Source organism: Talpa europaea (genome assembly GCF_964194135.1).
Source record: "Talpa europaea genome assembly, chromosome: 11".
Classification (NCBI taxonomy): Eukaryota; Metazoa; Chordata; class Mammalia; order Eulipotyphla; family Talpidae; genus Talpa; species Talpa europaea.
The window spans coordinates 80809040-80826575 of record NC_140078.1 but is presented as its reverse complement, the minus strand read 5'-3'; the positions used below and the strand labels follow the sequence as shown (position 1 = coordinate 80826575).

At 39.7% G+C, this 17536-nt stretch overlaps 1 protein-coding gene across 3 annotated transcripts in view; it reads left to right on the top strand.

The window, feature by feature from the left end:
* Positions 1 to 999: 999 nt before the first annotated feature.
* Positions 1000 to 17536, top strand: part of PDCD6IP (programmed cell death 6 interacting protein) — a gene marked incomplete at both ends in the record, with an annotated part of 40751 nt that continues 24214 nt past the window's right edge. For all 3 annotated transcript variants that reach the window (XM_084247095.1, XM_084247094.1, XM_084247093.1), the window contains 3 exons: positions 1000 to 1208; positions 9495 to 9549; positions 10535 to 10604. In XM_084247095.1, coding sequence (XP_084103221.1) covers positions 1000 to 1208; positions 9495 to 9549; positions 10535 to 10604 — 334 coding nt within the window. The remainder of the gene's footprint in view (positions 1209 to 9494; positions 9550 to 10534; positions 10605 to 17536) is intronic.

The window sequence follows — 17536 nt, the reverse complement described above, 5'->3', positions numbered from 1 at the left end:
TTTTATCCATCATACTTTTTTTGTTCCACCCTAGTATTTGTGTCCTTACCTGGCTGTAAGCTGCACAATGGCAATGGTGTTGCCTACTCTGCTTTCTCTGTGCTTTGCACTTGTACACAGCAGCCCGCTGAGTGAACTACCTGGGTCATAATAACCCTAAAGCTGCAAAGTCTCGTACAGGTAACCAAAAATTCTTGCAGGGAGGTGGCCACAGGCGTTCTTCATCAACAAGTTGCTCGAGTGGCAGAAAACCTGATTTTACATGCGCGCTGTAGGGGCAGGATGGGCCACTGAGCAGGTTTTCTGATCCCGCAGACAGGTAAAGGAGGAGTCCTGGAGCCCTCGGTGGCTTTCTCAGGCTTTTATTGAGCTTTACATGCATTGCAGCAACCAGGTACATGGCAGGCAGGAGTGCCAGGGGCCAAGAGGCTGGCAGGCCTCCAACCCCCCAGCAAGTCTTCACTCCGGGCTTCTCTCTGGCATTCTTTCTCCCTTCTCTCCTGCCTCTGCTTCTCTCAGTGAGTAACTCAATACTCCTCCCACAGCCCACAGAAGTAAATAAGACAGTTTGCACCAATGTAACAACTGCGGGTGCCCCATCAGGCAGGGCAATCCTAGTGGTGGGAGGGCAGAAAAGTCTGAAAACCATTTACCCTACAGCGCATTCTGCCGGCCCGCTGGGGGCGGTGAGGAGAAAGGCGAGAGTTCCCCAAGTGGCGAAAGCCAGGCCCTTAGCCCGCTGACCCAGGAACCAGGCGCACAAGAGCCGCGTCGCCAGCCGACACCGTCACGTGACCGCCGCCTGCGCGCACGCCCCGCGCCGCCTGCGCCTGCGCGCGAGCTCCCGGAAGTGGCCGGACCCCAAGCGCAGGCAGCGCGTACGTCCGTCTGCCCGTCGGTCCGACAGTCCGCCGGTTCGCCAGCCCGGTACCCCGCGCGCCCGGGCCCTCGTCGCCGTCCCGCGGTCGAATTGGCCCGAACGCGGCCGAGGCGCTCGCCATGGCGACGTTCATCTCGGTACAACTGAAGAAGACCTCGGAGGTGGACCTGGCCAAGCCGCTGGTGAAGTTCATCCAGCAGACGTACCCCAGCGCGGGGGAGGAGCAGGCCCAGTACTGCCGCGCGGCCGAGGAACTCAGCAAGCTGCGCCGGGCCGCGCTCGGCCGCCCGCTGGACAAACACGAGGGCGCGCTCGAGACGCTCCTGAGGTAGGCGCGGGGCCGGGCGGTGGGGACACTGCTGCAGCCAGCCAGCCGCCCCTGGCCCCCCCTTCTTCCTGCCTCCCCCTTTTCCGCCCGCTTTCCTGGCCACCCACGGTCTAGGCGGCGCGCCCCGCCCTGGGGTGGCCCGGCGCGTAGGTGCGGTCTGCATTCCTCCCCGGGGAGCAGAAGTCGCCGCCGCTGACCTGCTGGCTCTTCCTGCTGGGCCGCCCCAGCCCTCGGTCCCCTGGGGCTTGGGGGACCCGATACCTAAGAAGAGCGGTCAGCCGCGTTCAGGTTTCTCTTGGTGCATTGAACAAGGACAAGTTTTCTTTACTTTTTTGGGGGGCGGTCTCTAACTTCTCCCGGTTTTTTTTTTTTTTTTTTGGTCTTATGACTATCTTGATATGGCTTAGATTTCATAATAGTAGTTGTTAAAGGGAAGTGGGAGAATTGGGACAGTGGAACAAATGTCTAAGTTCATTATAATCAGGTTGCAGCTGGAGAATTCCATAGGTTAGGAACTACGGTGGAAATGAAACTTGATTGGCATAATAGAACGTTCCAGGGAGTTTGCTTGAAGTCAGTTTATACACAGGGATGCGCATGATGGAGTGAATTTGTTATCTTAGCAAATACTGAGCTCATGTTGTATTGATTAACATTTCTTTTATAGTACTGTCTATTTAGGATCGCAGAGCCTTTGTATAGCACTTTATGATTAAAAACTTTTCGGTCTCCTTTGTTAATAGTCTCATTTGCTATGTGTGATGTATTTTGTTTCATTGAGAAACGCAGCTGTTTTATGATACAGGTAGGAGAAGTGCAGGTAAAACTAACTTATTCCTAGACTGAGAAATGTAGGCATTTTGATTCCTTAGTTTTAGGAAATCATGTTGCTCCATGGAGATCCCCTCTTAGGCCAGCTTTGTTCTTGTATTGGGAGAGATGTCCACGGGCCGCTCTACTGTAATTATAATGATCCATTACACTGGGATCTTACATGAGAGTACTTTTCTCTTTAGCTCTGGCAGAAGTCCATGGGAGGCCTCTGATTGGTTGGCTTGTGTCCATTTATGATGATGGGAAATGGGCTAATTTAATTGCCCTTGTCTGAGTCACTCTTTTGGTTTAACTTCTCCATCCTCCATGAATCAAAGGAATATTAGTAGAGACCGGGGTTGGTTCACCCAAAGGATACTGAAATGATTGCTCAGTGAGATTATGACCCCTTGGTGTCAATTTTAAAGATAAGACAGTTGAGTTGCAAAGACCATTAGTTTGATACTAAGTATAATAATTTTTTAAAGTTAACCTTAGAGGGGTCTCCCTGGTGGCGCAAGGGTTAAGACACAACCTATGAAACCATCCACAGACACTGCAGCACGAGTTCAATTCCCGGCCAGCCAGGGAGCAACCCACATGGCGCAGCAGACCTCTCCTGACTCACCCGCGGCTCCCCTCAGCAGTGTACTTTCGTCAGTCTGCCTGTTCTGCTTCCCACTCTGTCTCTGGTGAATCCTCTCACCCAACTCTCCACACCTCTGGCCTGCACCTCAGCTCTTGTATGGCATAAATAAATAAATCTTAAAAAAAAAGAAAAGTTAACCTTAGAGTACTTAGCAGTTCTTTAGAATTAACATACTTTGATAAAAATCTCCAAAGCAGTTTTTATGTAGACAGTAGTAGTGCTCTTTGCTAAACTAATAGATGAGAGATAACTTGTTTTAGTTGCATTGTCCTTATTTCTCTGTGGTTACTTAGTTTCTTTTTCTGTCCATTGCCTATTCTTTTTTTTGTCCTTTTTCTATTGAGTTTGTTTTTTCCTTACAGATTTTTAGGAGGTATTAACATTTTCTGGATACTTATTCTCTTCCCATTACTTATATTTCAAATATCATCTTCAAATCAGATTTTTTTATCTTTCAGCTTTGTTTATGGTATCTTTTATTAACAGAAATGTTGCAAATTTTTTTAATCTAGTAATGTGGAGCTATAATTTTTTCTTACTCCTAGTGTTGTACACATGTATGCTTTCCCCCATGATCAGATTTGCTATAGGTATGGAGCCACTTTTCCCTTTTACCAAGTCTACATTTTTTTAGTTCCCTGCCTTTATCATTCATTTATTTTCCTTTTCTTCTTTGTCTTTTTGTATTGAATGATTTGCTTATCTTTTTGTTTTGCTAATACATTTAGGATTGTCTTTTTTTTAAATGTACTTTTTAAAAAAGATTTATTTATTTATGCATACAAGAGCTGGGGTACAGGCCAGAGATGAGGGGGTGAGAGGATCCACCAGAGACAGAGTGGGGAACAGAACAGGCAGACTGACTGAATACACTACTGAGGGGAGCAGTGGGCGAGACAGGAGAGGTCTGTTGCGCCATGTGGGTTTCTCCCTGGCCGTCCGGGGATCGAACTTGTGCTGCAGAGGCTGTGGATTGCTTCATAGTGTGGTGCTTAATCCCTTGCGCCACCAGGGAGGCCCTTAATCTACTTTTGGTAACATTCATATCTTGATTTTGATGTATAGTATTCTCATTCACTTTTGTTTCATTTTTTTAAGCAGAGGCTGGGTTATCCACCATCACACAGCTAGTTGCTGGCCCTCATGAGGCTTGAACCCAGCTCGCTCTCTCTTTTTTTATTTTTGTGTAGATAAACTGGGGTGTAGGCCAGAGATGGGGGCTTGAGGAGGTGAGGGGGTGGGAAAGGAAGTGATTCACCAGAGACAGAGTGGGGAGCAGAGCAGGCGAATTTACTGAAATACACTTGAACCCAGCTCGCTCGCTCTTTTTTTATTTTTGTGTAGATAAACTGGGGTGTAGGCCAGAGATGGGGGCTTGAGGAGGTGAGGGGGTGGGAGAGGAAGAGTGAGAAGATTCACCAGAGACAGAGTGGGGAGCAGAGCAGGCGAATTTACTGAAATACACTGCTGAGGGGAGCAGTGGGTGAGACAGGTCTTCTGCGTCATATGTGGGTGAGCTCCCTGTCTGGGGTCTAATTCAGGCCTTGGTGATGGCACTGAGACTTAACCCCTAGGCTACCGGATTCCACATTCATTTTTTAATAGTTTGTAGTTTTTTTTTTTAAATTTTTTTTTTAATAGAGGCATGTTTTATTTATTTGTTTGTTTTGTTTATATATGCACTGGGTATAGTCAGAAGCATGGGAGGGTGAGAGAATTCACCAGAGCCAGAGCGGGGAGCAGAGCAGGCAGAAGGACCGAAGTACAGCAGCGGGCGGCAGGAGAAGTTTGCGCGCCATGTGGGACCCTCCTCCGGTGGCCGGGGAGCAGCCGGGGATCGAACCGGCGCCACAGAGGCCGTGGACAGCTTCGCAAGCCAGCGCTCAACCGCTGCGCCACCGGGGAGGTCCAATAGTTTGTAGTTTTAGTTCTGTTTTCTTTTACTCAGTTATTTTATATAGATTTTGTTTTTTATTTTATTTATTTATTTTTTAAAGATTTATTTATTTATACAAGCACTGGGTACAGTCAGAAGCGCGGGAGGGCAAGAGAATTCACCAGAGCCAGAGCGGGGAACAGAACAGGGAGACTGATGAAATACACTGCTGAGGGGAGCAGTGGGCGTGGCAGGAGAGGTCTGTGCGCCATGTGGGACCCTCGCCCGCAGATCGGACTGGTGCTGCGGAGGCTGCGGGCAGCTTTGCAACCCAGCGCTCAACCGCTGTGCCACCAGGGAGGCCCTATATAGATTTTTAAAATTTTTTTGAAAGATTTGTCTGTCATACTTTTGTGGGATAATATTTTTTTTTTGCATTATGGTTTATTTTTAATTTGTAAAGTTGATATAGCTGCCTGTAATTTCTGAATTTTTTTCCAACCACTAATATTTCATAAATCAGGAAAGAAAATATTGTAGTTCTGCTTCACAGCTATTGCATAATTCAGTTATTGATTTGGGAGTGACGATATGGAGATAATAACTAGCATTATGACGTTGTTACAATTTGATAATCAGTGCGAGGATATAAAGATATATAATACTTGGTCCTTGGTCTCATGGAGTATCTGTAGTTACCAGACCTTAATTTTAAGTCTCACTAATTTTATTCTGCATAGATGAATAAACATGAAAATGTATAGGAACATTGACAAAATCTGGTTTTTCTGGGTTCTGACTTTTCTAACATTTAGTAAATGAAAGAACTTGTTCGGACTGTCTTCATTCACAAGAGTAAAGAGTCTTGTGCTAGAATCTGTTGCTTATGTAGTGTTTCACACAGGAGTTTTAAGTCCATATAGATAACTTTGTGGCAGAATGAGTCTAAGATCCTGATCTCCTGATTCTCTGAGTCGTTCATTTTTACTATACTGCAACAGTGCCTCTCTGTGATTCTTCATTTGATAAATTAGCTGATGAAATATGTGTGAAAATAAATGTGAGGATAACTTTGTTAAACTGTTAACTTTGACCAATTCTGCGCCCAGCTCTTCAGGTTCTTTCTTTTGGTTGATGGTTGTGAATTTTATTGCCCTATTATAGCCTGAAGCTAGATGGGCTTACATGAATTGCAATATTATTTTGACTAAGGTGGATTGTTCTCTATTCCCACACTTCCCCACAAAAAGTGTTTTTGAAAATGAGATTTTTTTTTTTTTTTTTTTTTGCATAGAAGAGATGGGGTGTAGAGTTAAGGGTGGTGGTGGTGAGAGGATTCACCAAAATGGGGAGCAGAACAGGCAGATTTACTGAAATACACTGCTAAAGGGAGCAATGGGTGAAACAGGAGAGGTCTGCTGTGCCATATGTGGGTTAGCTCCCTGGCTGGGGTTGAACTCAGGTGGAAATCAGGCTGTAGCATTGATAGCACTGAGACTCAACCCCTAAGCTACCAGAGAGGACCCTGAAAATGAGAATTTCTAACGGGAATTTGTCCTATACCTATCTTTGAATATGCCAAAGAAATGTGTTCATCCCTTAGTTTTTTTTTCCCCTTTGAGAATTTTTAAATTGAACTGTTAGATATTTGCTCTAAAATTAATGAATTTTATAAAGTACTAGAACATGTTATAACAGGACTTTTGAATAGTTGCAAAATAATCTGTAGCTACTGTTATATCAAATATGTACAATGTGTTCTAGCTTTATAAATATTTAATTATGGTGTAATACTTGTTCATGTTTAAATGAGGTATTAGTCTCACTTTAGTTGGGGTTTACAGAGATCAGATAACTTGCACAGTCACACAGCTAATCCTTGGTGTAGTTGTGATTCAAACTCAGGGTTGTCTGACTTGAAATCCTGAGCTTTGCCCACTCTAGCATTCCAATTTTTAAGTATATTTAGAATTTTATAGTTGAGAAAAACAATTTCATTTATTTTTAAAATAAAATCAATAAAGGTAGGTATTAGTTGCAGCATTTGGCTTACCATATTCCTACATGTGGAAAACTTGCAGCACAGGTTTTGTAAGAGGTATATCCTGGCCTAAACTCTAATGGTACTCTAAGAACCTACCCTACTTCAGTGGTGAAGAGAGGGGTGTGGTAGATTTTTTTGTTTCTTCTTTCCTTGTCTAGAGAACTTTAATACCTGTGATCTTGGCTCAGCTGTGTGTGGGGTAGGTGGTGGAATTCTTTCCTAGGTGTAGCTCATTGTATTTGGTACTCTTGGCACAGCATTTTGCTGTTGTATCTGTGGTAAGCACTGGCTGCTTTCTTTTGAATAGCACTAGTTGGTCTTGTTTTGTTGGAGTTTATTCCATATTGTTTAGCTATTGTCTGGAATAAACTCCAGAACAACTAATGTTGGTGTTTGCCTTGACCCAACAACTTGGCACCAAATGTTGGAATCTCAGACTGGGAATTGGTGATTCAGCAATTGCTGTGTCAGCTGACCAAGTAGATAAGACTGGGCTCTCTGGGAGGAGAGAACATGTATCTGGGTTTGGGTCACTGCACGGAGAAAAAGATGTTTGTGTTGCCCACTCCCTACTCCCCTCCTCTGGGCTCCTCTTCATTAGCATCTCTTCCCCTTCAGCATCTCTCCCTGGACAGTCTTCCTTCAGAGGACATCTTTAGTTCATGACAGTTGGACAGTTGTGTACTTAATACGCTCATCATGTGACATGCCTCAGGCAAAATGGGTACAGGGCAAGGCAGGAGTTTTCTCATGTTAGGTATGTGTCTACAAAATATTTTGATTTTGCCTTTTACATGGCAAAGCCTAAATGAAAAGTTTGCCAATCTTTGATATGCTTCCTTGCTGTTCAACACCTTAGGGCATGCTGTTGCTTGCTGTTCTATCCATTGAATATGTTTTTTCTTTCTTTAATAATTCCTGTTTATGCCCAAAACAGAGAATCTTAATCTTAGATTTTAGTTTTTTTTTTTATTTTTTTAGCAATTTTTTTTTTTAAAGATTTATTTATTTATACAAGCACTGGGTACAGTCAGAAGTGCGGGAGGGTGAGAGAATTCACCAGAGCCAGAGCGGGGAGCACAGCAGGCAGAAGGACCGAAGTACACTGCTGAGGGGAGCAGCGGGCGGCAGGAGAGGTCTGCGCGCCATGTGGGACCCTCCTCCGGTGGCCGGGGAGCAGCCGGGGATCGAACCGGCGCCGCAGAGCTGCGGGCAGCCTCGCAACCCAGCGCTCAACCGCTGCACCACCGGGGAGGCCCAGATTTTAGTTTTTAGAGGTGAGAAAAAATTTGCTTTCTTGAAACAGTATCTTACTAGTTCATTTGTTTGGAACTAGCTATAACGTTGCTCTCATGGAGTTTAGAATTCTTGGAGAGAAAAGACGTTAAATGTAATCCTATAAATACATGTATTGTAATCTATGGTAAGTTTCATAAAGGAGAAGTTAGCGGTCTAAGAAGCTGTAAATAGAGAGGGAAGCTAGTGTAAGAAGGAGTTAGATTAATTGCCCTTGATATGTCTGCCACCATTTGGGCCATCTTGGTCCTTGATCTCTTGACTAGATTACTGGAGTTGTTTCCTGATTTCTTACTTTTTACCTTTTACTCCTCACCTGCAAATCAATTTTCTGCATAGCAGCTATGGTAATGTTATGAAAATCGTTTGATTGTGTGACTTTTGTCCAAACCCTTGCTAGTTCCCCTCTTTATATAGTAGAAGCTAAGTCTTACAGTTGCGCTCAAGGCATCATTTCTTTTCTGAGTTCATCTTCTAATTTCTCCCATGCTTGCTCTATGGCTTCCTTGCCGTGTTAGGGATATTTTTAGGTATACTCTCGTCTTTAGCTTCTTGGCGTCCCTTCCCTTGATTGATAATTCTTTTCTCCTAGTACTGCTTAGCTCTCTTCATCACCTCCTTCATACCTTCTCTGTTATTCAGGATGTTTTTAAAACATTTTTACTTTTACGTAGTCAGATGATCTCATTATTTAAAACTTCATTCTTCTCACCTCACCCCCATATACTCACTTTATCCCTCTTACTTTAGCACTTACCACCGTCTACTGTGTTTTTATTTGTCTCCCCTCTAAAAGTAATCCTCACAAAAAAAGTCATATTTTTAAATGTTTTCTGCTGTCCTAGAATTTGTGTTTGTGTTTGATGCATAATGAACTTTTAGTATATATTAGTTGAAAGAGTGAATGGATGTCGAAAAACTTCTTAGATGATGTGTTAGCTTAGACAAGAATAATGGGAAATTGTAAAGGGAAAAGTTTCCAGGTACAGAGGGGAAAAAAAAAAGGGTGAAATCTTGAACCAGGAGAAAGCATGAAATTTAGTTAATAGAATGTATAGTGAATGTTCTGACATGAGACTGGAGAGTTTAATGAGGTCAAGTAGTGCCAGACTTTTTTAGTAATTTGGTAATTAATTTACTTAATGTAATTTTAAGTATAATGGAAATTCATTAAAATATTTGAGTACTTAATACTCCAGAGTTTATTTCCCAAGTACAAGAATACTTTCCTATAAGACAACTTCCAAATTATTTGAATAATTCAAATTTTGCTATTAACAAGAACAGCAAACATACCCATACTCACATATCTCCCTCCCCACCCCCCTTGCTCTAACTCAAAGGCCGTCCTGATGAGCGGGAAGATTGCTTCTTTGATGATTGTTCTGACTGCTCTGTGTGGAATAGATGGAAAAGAATGAGTAGGGAAAATAGAAACTTTTGGAGTAGTCTACCAGAAAGAGGGTGGTAGTTTTGACAAACTGGGGGGCAGTGGTGGAGATGGGCAGAAGTGGATAAACCCAAATCTTTGGAAGTTCAAAAGTTGTATTTACATAGATGTGTGTAATATTTTGCTCTGGCAATTTTTAATTTTGCTCTGTTTTTTAGATATTATGATCAGATCTGTTCCATTGAACCTAAATTCCCATTTTCGGAAAATCAGGTAAGCTATTAATTTTAATTTGTTTTAAGGTTACATGACAATGGCAAACCACTGATTTCCTACCTCCTATGGTAACTTAATTTTATTAAATTAACGGGTGCCTCTTTACTATCTTTAGAGCTTTATGTGACTTTTATACTTCTCTTTTTATGAGAGCTTTTAGGCTTCTAATTGGAATTTCTGTCCTTTTGAAGAATGTCTCCAGGAATGTGGTAGTTTGTTATGTTATTCTCTCTACTTCTGTATCTCTGGTTTTATAGATTCCAAATATAATTCTGATATAGTATTAAAAATATTTGGATTGCATTACATAATTTAAAAGAGGCTATGTTCTTTTTGAACTTTCATATTGGAATATTTTAGAAGCAAAGTGAAATACAGTTTTTCTGTTAAGTAAATTTCTTATTCATGTATAACAGACATAAAGAAAAGTGAACATACCATGTGTATAATGTGAATCTCTACAAAGTATAGATAGTATATCAATGTATAACCACCACCCAATTCATGATATAAGTTATTTCTTCTCATCCTCCTGAAAGTGCTGTTTTCCTACTTTTGTCATGGAGTAGTTTTCAATTTTATCTGCTGGGAAAGGTGTAGTACTTACTTTGTTGTCTTTACTTTCTTAGCTTATTTGACAGTCATATTTTAAATGCCTGTTTTATTCAAATCATTGTGTATTTGTAAAGATGAATAAGATAAAATTTTTGGAGAGGACAATGTCTGCATGATAATTATGGAAGCAGTTCATTTGAAATACCCTAATGCCAAATATTTTACTTAAAAAAACAATTTTGGTAAAGGAAAAGGAAAAAGTTGGTTGGTGAGAAAGATAATGTTTCAGATGTTGAAGCTTTTTACCTTTTTTCTCATTGTGGATTTTTCTTTGAAAGAGACAAAATATTTTATCTCTTTGAAAGAGATAAAATATTTAAGGTTCAGGAAGGTAACATAATTTTCTATTTTTTCTTTTTTTATCAAGATCTGCTTGACATTTACCTGGAAGGATGCTTTTGATAAAGGTTCACTTTTTGGAGGATCTGTAAAATTAGGTATGTTATTTTTAAGTAGAACCAGTAGTCAGCTTGGTCTAAACACTTGTATTACTTTAGGTTTTTAAAATTACTCTCCTAGTGATTCCTTATAAATAATAAAAATCTTTACATTTCATTTTCATTTTAACTTCAGTTTTTAATGCAATTTCCGAATATTTGCAGAGAGCCTATGCCTTGCCAGGCACTGTCCTAGTTACAAAAACAAGGCAGTTGTACTCAGTCTGGTTGGGAAGACAGTTGATCATTCTTAGATACAGTAGGTAGTATATCAGTCTGTGAAAAAATTATGGGAACATAGGTGTGGGAGAAATTAATCTGCCTATTGAAAGCAAGCAATGTTTTAGTTCAACCTTGAAGGGTGAACTTAGCTCATTGAGGTAGAAAGTAACATTACAGGTAGAAAATTGTAACCAAAGATCAGATCTTTTTTGATCTACTGATTTGACAAGTTAACCTCTTCCCTTAATTTTCTCATCTTTGAAGTGAGAAATAGCCCTGTGAAATACTATTTATCTCACTGAATTCTTTTGTGGATTAAATGAGTGAATATATGTGCTCATTAAATATTAACTGCAATGAACAATGATACTGTTTTTATCCAACTGTATAATATGTGTCCATGTTATAGAATATATGTTATGTAATATTATATAATGTTATACTGATGAATTATATGTAATATATAATAATATAATCATTGCTAAGGATTGAAACCATTCAATTGGGGATTATGGAGGGTGAAGACATTAGAAAAGACATTAGAAAGAAGTGTTACAGATTTTATACTCATGATTTGTATTCTTCCCTCTTATATGTTAATAGCTAACATTTATTGAGTATAGTAGTGCCCTTGGGGTTGGTTTACTGTCTGATTTCAGTTACCTGTGGTCAACCATGTCTGGAAAATGTTACATAAAATAAGATAATTTGAGAACATGAGAGAGCCCACATTCATATAACTTTTAATACAGTATATTGTTATTCCATTTTATTATTAGTTACTGCTAATCTCTTACTGTGTATAATTTATAAATTAAACTTTTTTTACCGCAGATTTTTAAAAATTTATTTATTTTTTTATTTATTTTTATTTTTTTTTTTTAATAAATTTTATTGTTATATTCCCCATACAATTGCAGCCCCCCATTCTGACCCCAATCCCTCCCCTCCCACCCCCGCCCCCCTAAAAGTGTCTCTGGTTCATAGTTTTTTGTTGATTTTGATTTTCACTTTCTTATAGTTATTCATTTTCCTGGTCCCTTATTTAAGTTTTCTAGATTCCTGCTATGAGTGAGACCATCCGGTATTTTTCTTTTTCTTTTTGGCTTATTTCGCTGAGCATGATCCCTTCCAGCGCCATCCATGTTGCAGCAAATTGCATGTGTTTATCTTTTTTGAATGCTGAGTAATATTCCATGGTATATATGTACCACATCTTCTTGATCCAGTCATCTATTTTTGGGCATTTGGGTTGTTTCCAAAGCTTAGCTATTGTAAACAGTGCTGCTATAAACATAGGGGTGCAGGTGTTCTTTGGAATTGATGTTTCTGTGTCCTTTGGGTAAATATTAAAAAATTATTTTTATACAAGAACCAGGGTACAGGACAGATGTGCAGGAGGGTGAGAGGATTCACGAGAGACAGAGCGGGGAACAGAACAGGCAGACTGGCCGAAACACACTGCTGAGGGGAGCAGCGGGCGAGGCAGGAGTGGTCTGCCATGCTATGTGGGTTTCTCCTGGCTGGCTGGGATCGAACCCCACTGCAGAGGCTGCAGAAGCTTCACAGCACCATGCTCAACCTGCTGCGCCACCAGGGAGGCCCTATAAATTAAACTTTATCACAGATTTGTGTGTATAGGAAAGAATACAGTATATAAAGGATCCAACACTCTCTGGTTTCAGACATCTATCTACTGTGTTTTGGAGCATATGACCTGCATTGGGGGGCTGTTGTATTGTAAAAAGTGACTGTAAAAAGAGAATTTTTTTTTTTTTTAATGGTGTAGCATTACCTTTACATTATTTTTAAAAATATATTTATTTATAAAAAAAGAGCTTTTTTTACACATACTATCTTTCTGAATTTCCCAGTAACTCAGGGAGGAAAGGCACTATTCTTACTGGTTGAGCAAACTGATTTAGAAAGATTAAGTGACCTTCTTATGTCATATGGCAAGGACTTGATGAAGACTGTTGTAAATCCAGAAATCTTTTAACTCCAAAATTAGAGAGAAACAGAACAGTCTCATCAGTGAGGAGACTGATGAGAGGTGAGATTAGACAAGGAATAGATAAAAGTCAGAGAAGGAATGAATTTGAGGGACACTTCAGAGGTGAAAGTGACTGGATTGGTCTAATGTCAGTCAGAAGGAAGAATAGGGGTGGGTTGAGAGTTGACTTTAATATTTATTACTTGGCTTGACCTATTGGTTATTTCTTTCTTTCATTAGACAGGTTGAGTTTGACTTTGGTGTGTTATGTTTGGGTAGAAATTTATCTTTGGCATTTGGAAATAATGGATTTTAAGCCTCAAGAGAAGAGAGAGAGTCATAGATTTGGGAACAGTTGTCATTACATGAAAATAAATATATCCCCTCTAGAATATAGATTGGAAAAAGCATAAAAACCAGAGCTGGGGATATAACATCCAGAGGAAATAGGAACAGTTTTCTGGGAATAGGTTTGAGAAAATGCTTTCAGATCTCAGAGAAACTGGGGAAAAACAAAGACATGTAATTAAATGCCAGAAGAATTTCAGAGAGCTTGTAGTCCAGTGGTTCCTGAACCTGACTACACATTAGAATTACCCTTGGAAATGTTATAGATACAGCTGTACCTTTGAAGATAAAGATACAGAATGCCAGATGTGATGGGGGAAGTTTTGGGGATGATGGACTGGGATAGGGTCTTTGAAGATATCTCCAAGTGACTCTGATGTTCATCCAGGTTGGAACATTGTTGACAGTCATTGTGGCAGAGATTGGAGAAGTCACTGGATTTGGCAGTGAGAGAAGTTTCAGTAGGGGATGTTGAAGAAGACAAATTGCATCAGGTTGAGGCTAAACTAGAAGCAAGGAAATGGAAACAGCAAATGAGGGTTGCCTATTTCCAGAAATTTGCAGTGAAGGTTTGGGGAAAAAGGATGCTGAGAGGGAGGCAAGGATGAGAAAAAGATCGCTAGTGTTGATGTGACAAGTAAATTGGTAGACTTAAGAAATGGATGGCAAGAGATCCAGGAGATAACTGATACTACTTCAGTAATGAACCAAGTTCCTGGAAGAAGTTGGAAGCAAAAAATAATGGTATAAATAAAGCATGAGGTAGTTTATCAAGATATTTCTAGTAGCGGGCCTCCTTGGTAGTGCAAGGGGTTAGGTGCAGCGCTGTAAAGCTGTCCACAGCCTCTGCAACGTAAGTTTGATCCCGCGCCAGGGAGCTGCCCACATGGTGCTGCCCACATGGTGCAGCAGACCTCTCCTGACTTGTCTGCTGCTCCCGTCAGCAGTGTACTTTGGTCTATCTGCCTGTTCTGTACCTTGCTCTGTCTCTGGTGGATCCGTTATAATTATAGATAAATAAATATTTTTTTTTAAAAAAGTAAAATTTAAAAAAAAGGATATTTCTAGTAGCAAGTATTAAGAATTAAATGTCTTTTAGTGATGTCTTGGTTAAATAAAACATGGGCTACTGATTTATTAGAATATTGTCTATTTTTGGAATACTTAGAATGATAATGTAAAATATATTTGTTGAGATGTAAAACTGTGTTGATGGAACTTTGAATAAAAGAACTATTACAGATCAGAACTGCTGCAGTATGAGCTCAAGGGGCCCCGCAGTTGGGACAGCATTCAGGTAGAACCCGGAGTGATTGCTGCCTCTTGGGTTGTGCATTCCAGGCAACCTGAGTATGAAATAGTATCCAGTTTATGAAAAATTGTGTATGTGAATATACATGTAGTTATTTGTGAAGGGATTCACCAAAAAAATTTAACAGTGGTTCTGTGGGAGTTAGAATATATTGTGATTTTTAATGTTTTTAACACTTTTTTAAATAGCTATTTAAATTTTAGTAAACTTATTTTTTGTAATCAAACTGTTTTCATTTGAAAAACTTAGTAAGAAAAGTAGAGCTCAGGTGAAAAACAAGAATAAAATTGAATACTAAGAATAAAGAGCTCTTTGGAAGAAAGGAGAACATTTACTAAAAAAATCTGATTTAGATTTCCATATAATAAAATAAATCATAAAGAAAAAAAAGATAAGATTTAATTAAAAGAGCAAAAAAACGTTTTCACAAAACTTGGTTCCATGAGAAATTGTCAAAACAAAACGACAGACTGTTTATGAGAGAGATGACTGGGACATATATTTTGTTATATATAGAGTTTTAATTTTATCTGTGGAAGCCCACTGACTTCCTCTCACATAGTTGATCACTTGCTTCATATTTTGACAATGATTTTCTATAACTGCTTTGTGTTTGTTTAGAAACTATAATTGTTCCCTTACCACATGCATTCTGTGCTGTGGTAAAGCGCATATTTACCATAGTCTTACTATTTGTTTCTTTAGATCCCCCTTTTCCTGATAGACTCATTTAGGGTTTCATCTCTTTTATTGGTTAAATCTGGACTGTGCTGTCTAGAGCTGCTGCGTAACTGTTATCCTGTACTGTTACTGTTCCCTTAGGTTAGCATCATTATTTTCTAGATATTGTGTTTTTCTCTTTTGCTGAAATATCTTTTTAAGTAACTTACTGAGAAAAGATTTTGCCCTCATGTGAATTTGGTTTGAAATTATGACAGTTGGCACTTTGGTCAACATCTTAGTCATTGTTGACATGCTTTCACTTCATTTTCCACATCCAAATACTTCCTCAGCAGATCTTACCAGGTTTTCCTTTGAAACATTCAAAATCAGCACTGCTCAGCACTTCTGCCATTTTGGTCAGAGCCACCATCACACCTCAGCATTTTATGCAGTGGCTACCTTGTCTAATCTGTGTCGATCATTGTTGCTTCTTGATGTCTCTGTCCACAAGGTGGGCTGAGTGATTCTGTTTTTTTTTTTTTTTTTTAAGATTTATTTATGCATACAAAAACTGGGGTATAGGCCAGAAGTATGGGGGGGTGAGAGGACTCACCAGAGAGAGAGTAGGGAACAGAACAGGGAGACTGACTGAAATACACTGCTGAGGGGAGAAGCGGGCGAGACAGGAGAGGTCTGCTGCACCATGTGGGTCACCTCCTTGGCCAGGGATCCAAACTCATGCTGCAGAGGCTGCGGACAGCTTCACAGTGTGGTGCTCAATTCCATATGCCACCAGGGAGGTCCCTGGGCTGAGTGATTCTTGGTTAAAACTTGACCTCCCACCTTACCCAGTGTAAAACTAACACTTTACAACATAAGTTGACTCTCTTACCTTTCAGACATAAATATTTACCATAAATACTTGCTCTCTTTTCAGCCAGTCTGGCCTTAATACACATTTGTGGAATTACTAGAATTATGTTTCTTTAGAACTTCTATACATTGTTTCTTTGTTCTTTACTATCGTTTGTAACTGAGGAAAAGCCCTGTATTTAAAACTTTGTAGAAGGCGACTGGTTTCTTTCTTTTTGGGATAAGGAATATTTTTACAATTTTCTCTTTATCCTTCATAGTTAGAAATCTCAAAAGCTCTAATTGGCTTTCTTTTTATTCTTTGTGTTTGACAGTTGACCCTTTCAGTTTACAGACTAATATCTCTCTTTAACCCTGTGTGATTCTCTTACATTTGATAATTTCCTCTTTTCTTTGTTTCTCTCTTCTTTGAAATGATTTATTAGTGGGCTGCTGACTCTTTTGAGCTACTCATAATTCTTACTTTTTTTATTTCTTTGACTTTATGAGCTAGTCTCTGACCTTCATTTTGAAAAACTTGTAGCAGTCAGGTTCTTAATTCCAGAAGCTTTTTCTTATTTATGGATTTCTGTTCCTTTTTAGTAACATCCTGTTCTTGTTTTATAAACTGCCATCTTTAAGAATACTAATTAGGGGCCTTCCTGGTGGTGCAGGGGTTAAAGACAGTACTATCAAGCTACTGCCAGCCACTACAGCATGAGTTCAATCCGTGATGGCGAGGGAGCAACTCACATGGCACAGCAGACCTCTCCTGCCTTGCCCGCTGCTCCCCTCAGCAGTGTATTTCAGTACATCTGCCTGTTTTGCTCCCCACTCTATCTCTGGTGATTCCTCTCACCTCCTGCACTTCTGGCTTTCACTCCAGTTCTTGTATGCATAAATCAATAAATCTTAAAAAAAAGAATATTAATTAATATCTTTGAAATGTTTTCTACTGTTGAAATCATCTTTATTTACTCTGGGCTTAATTTTTCAGTTCACTTTGATCTTTATTTTGTAGCCAGTACTTGCATCCTCATTATTCTAGATTTTTCATATATTTAAGAAATTAGGTTAGCTTGTGGGTATGTTTGCTTCTCTTTAGGGTGAAGAGGCTCGAGATGGTTTGCAAACTGAAAACAAGCCATTATTGCAAGTTTTACTTTATGGCACCATGCTATAGCACAAACACACAACTGTCACGTTCTGATTCTCTTAGATGATTTGTTCAGTGTGTTTTTTTAATTGATTATTTTGCTTGATGTATAGTGACTAGTACAACATGTAAGACCGTGAATGTTACTGTGGTTGAATTTTTTCATTGTGGTAAACAAGATAAAATTTATATCTTAATCACTTTACGTATATAGTTCAGTAGTATTAGTATAACCAAATTGTTATTAAACAGATCTCTAGAACTTCTTGGTCTTACAGAACTGAACCTCTATACCCATTAACCAACAATTCCCCTTTTATGTCCTTTCCTAGCTCCTGCTGATCACCATTTTGCTTCTGTTTCTATGAAGTTGATTACTCTAGATA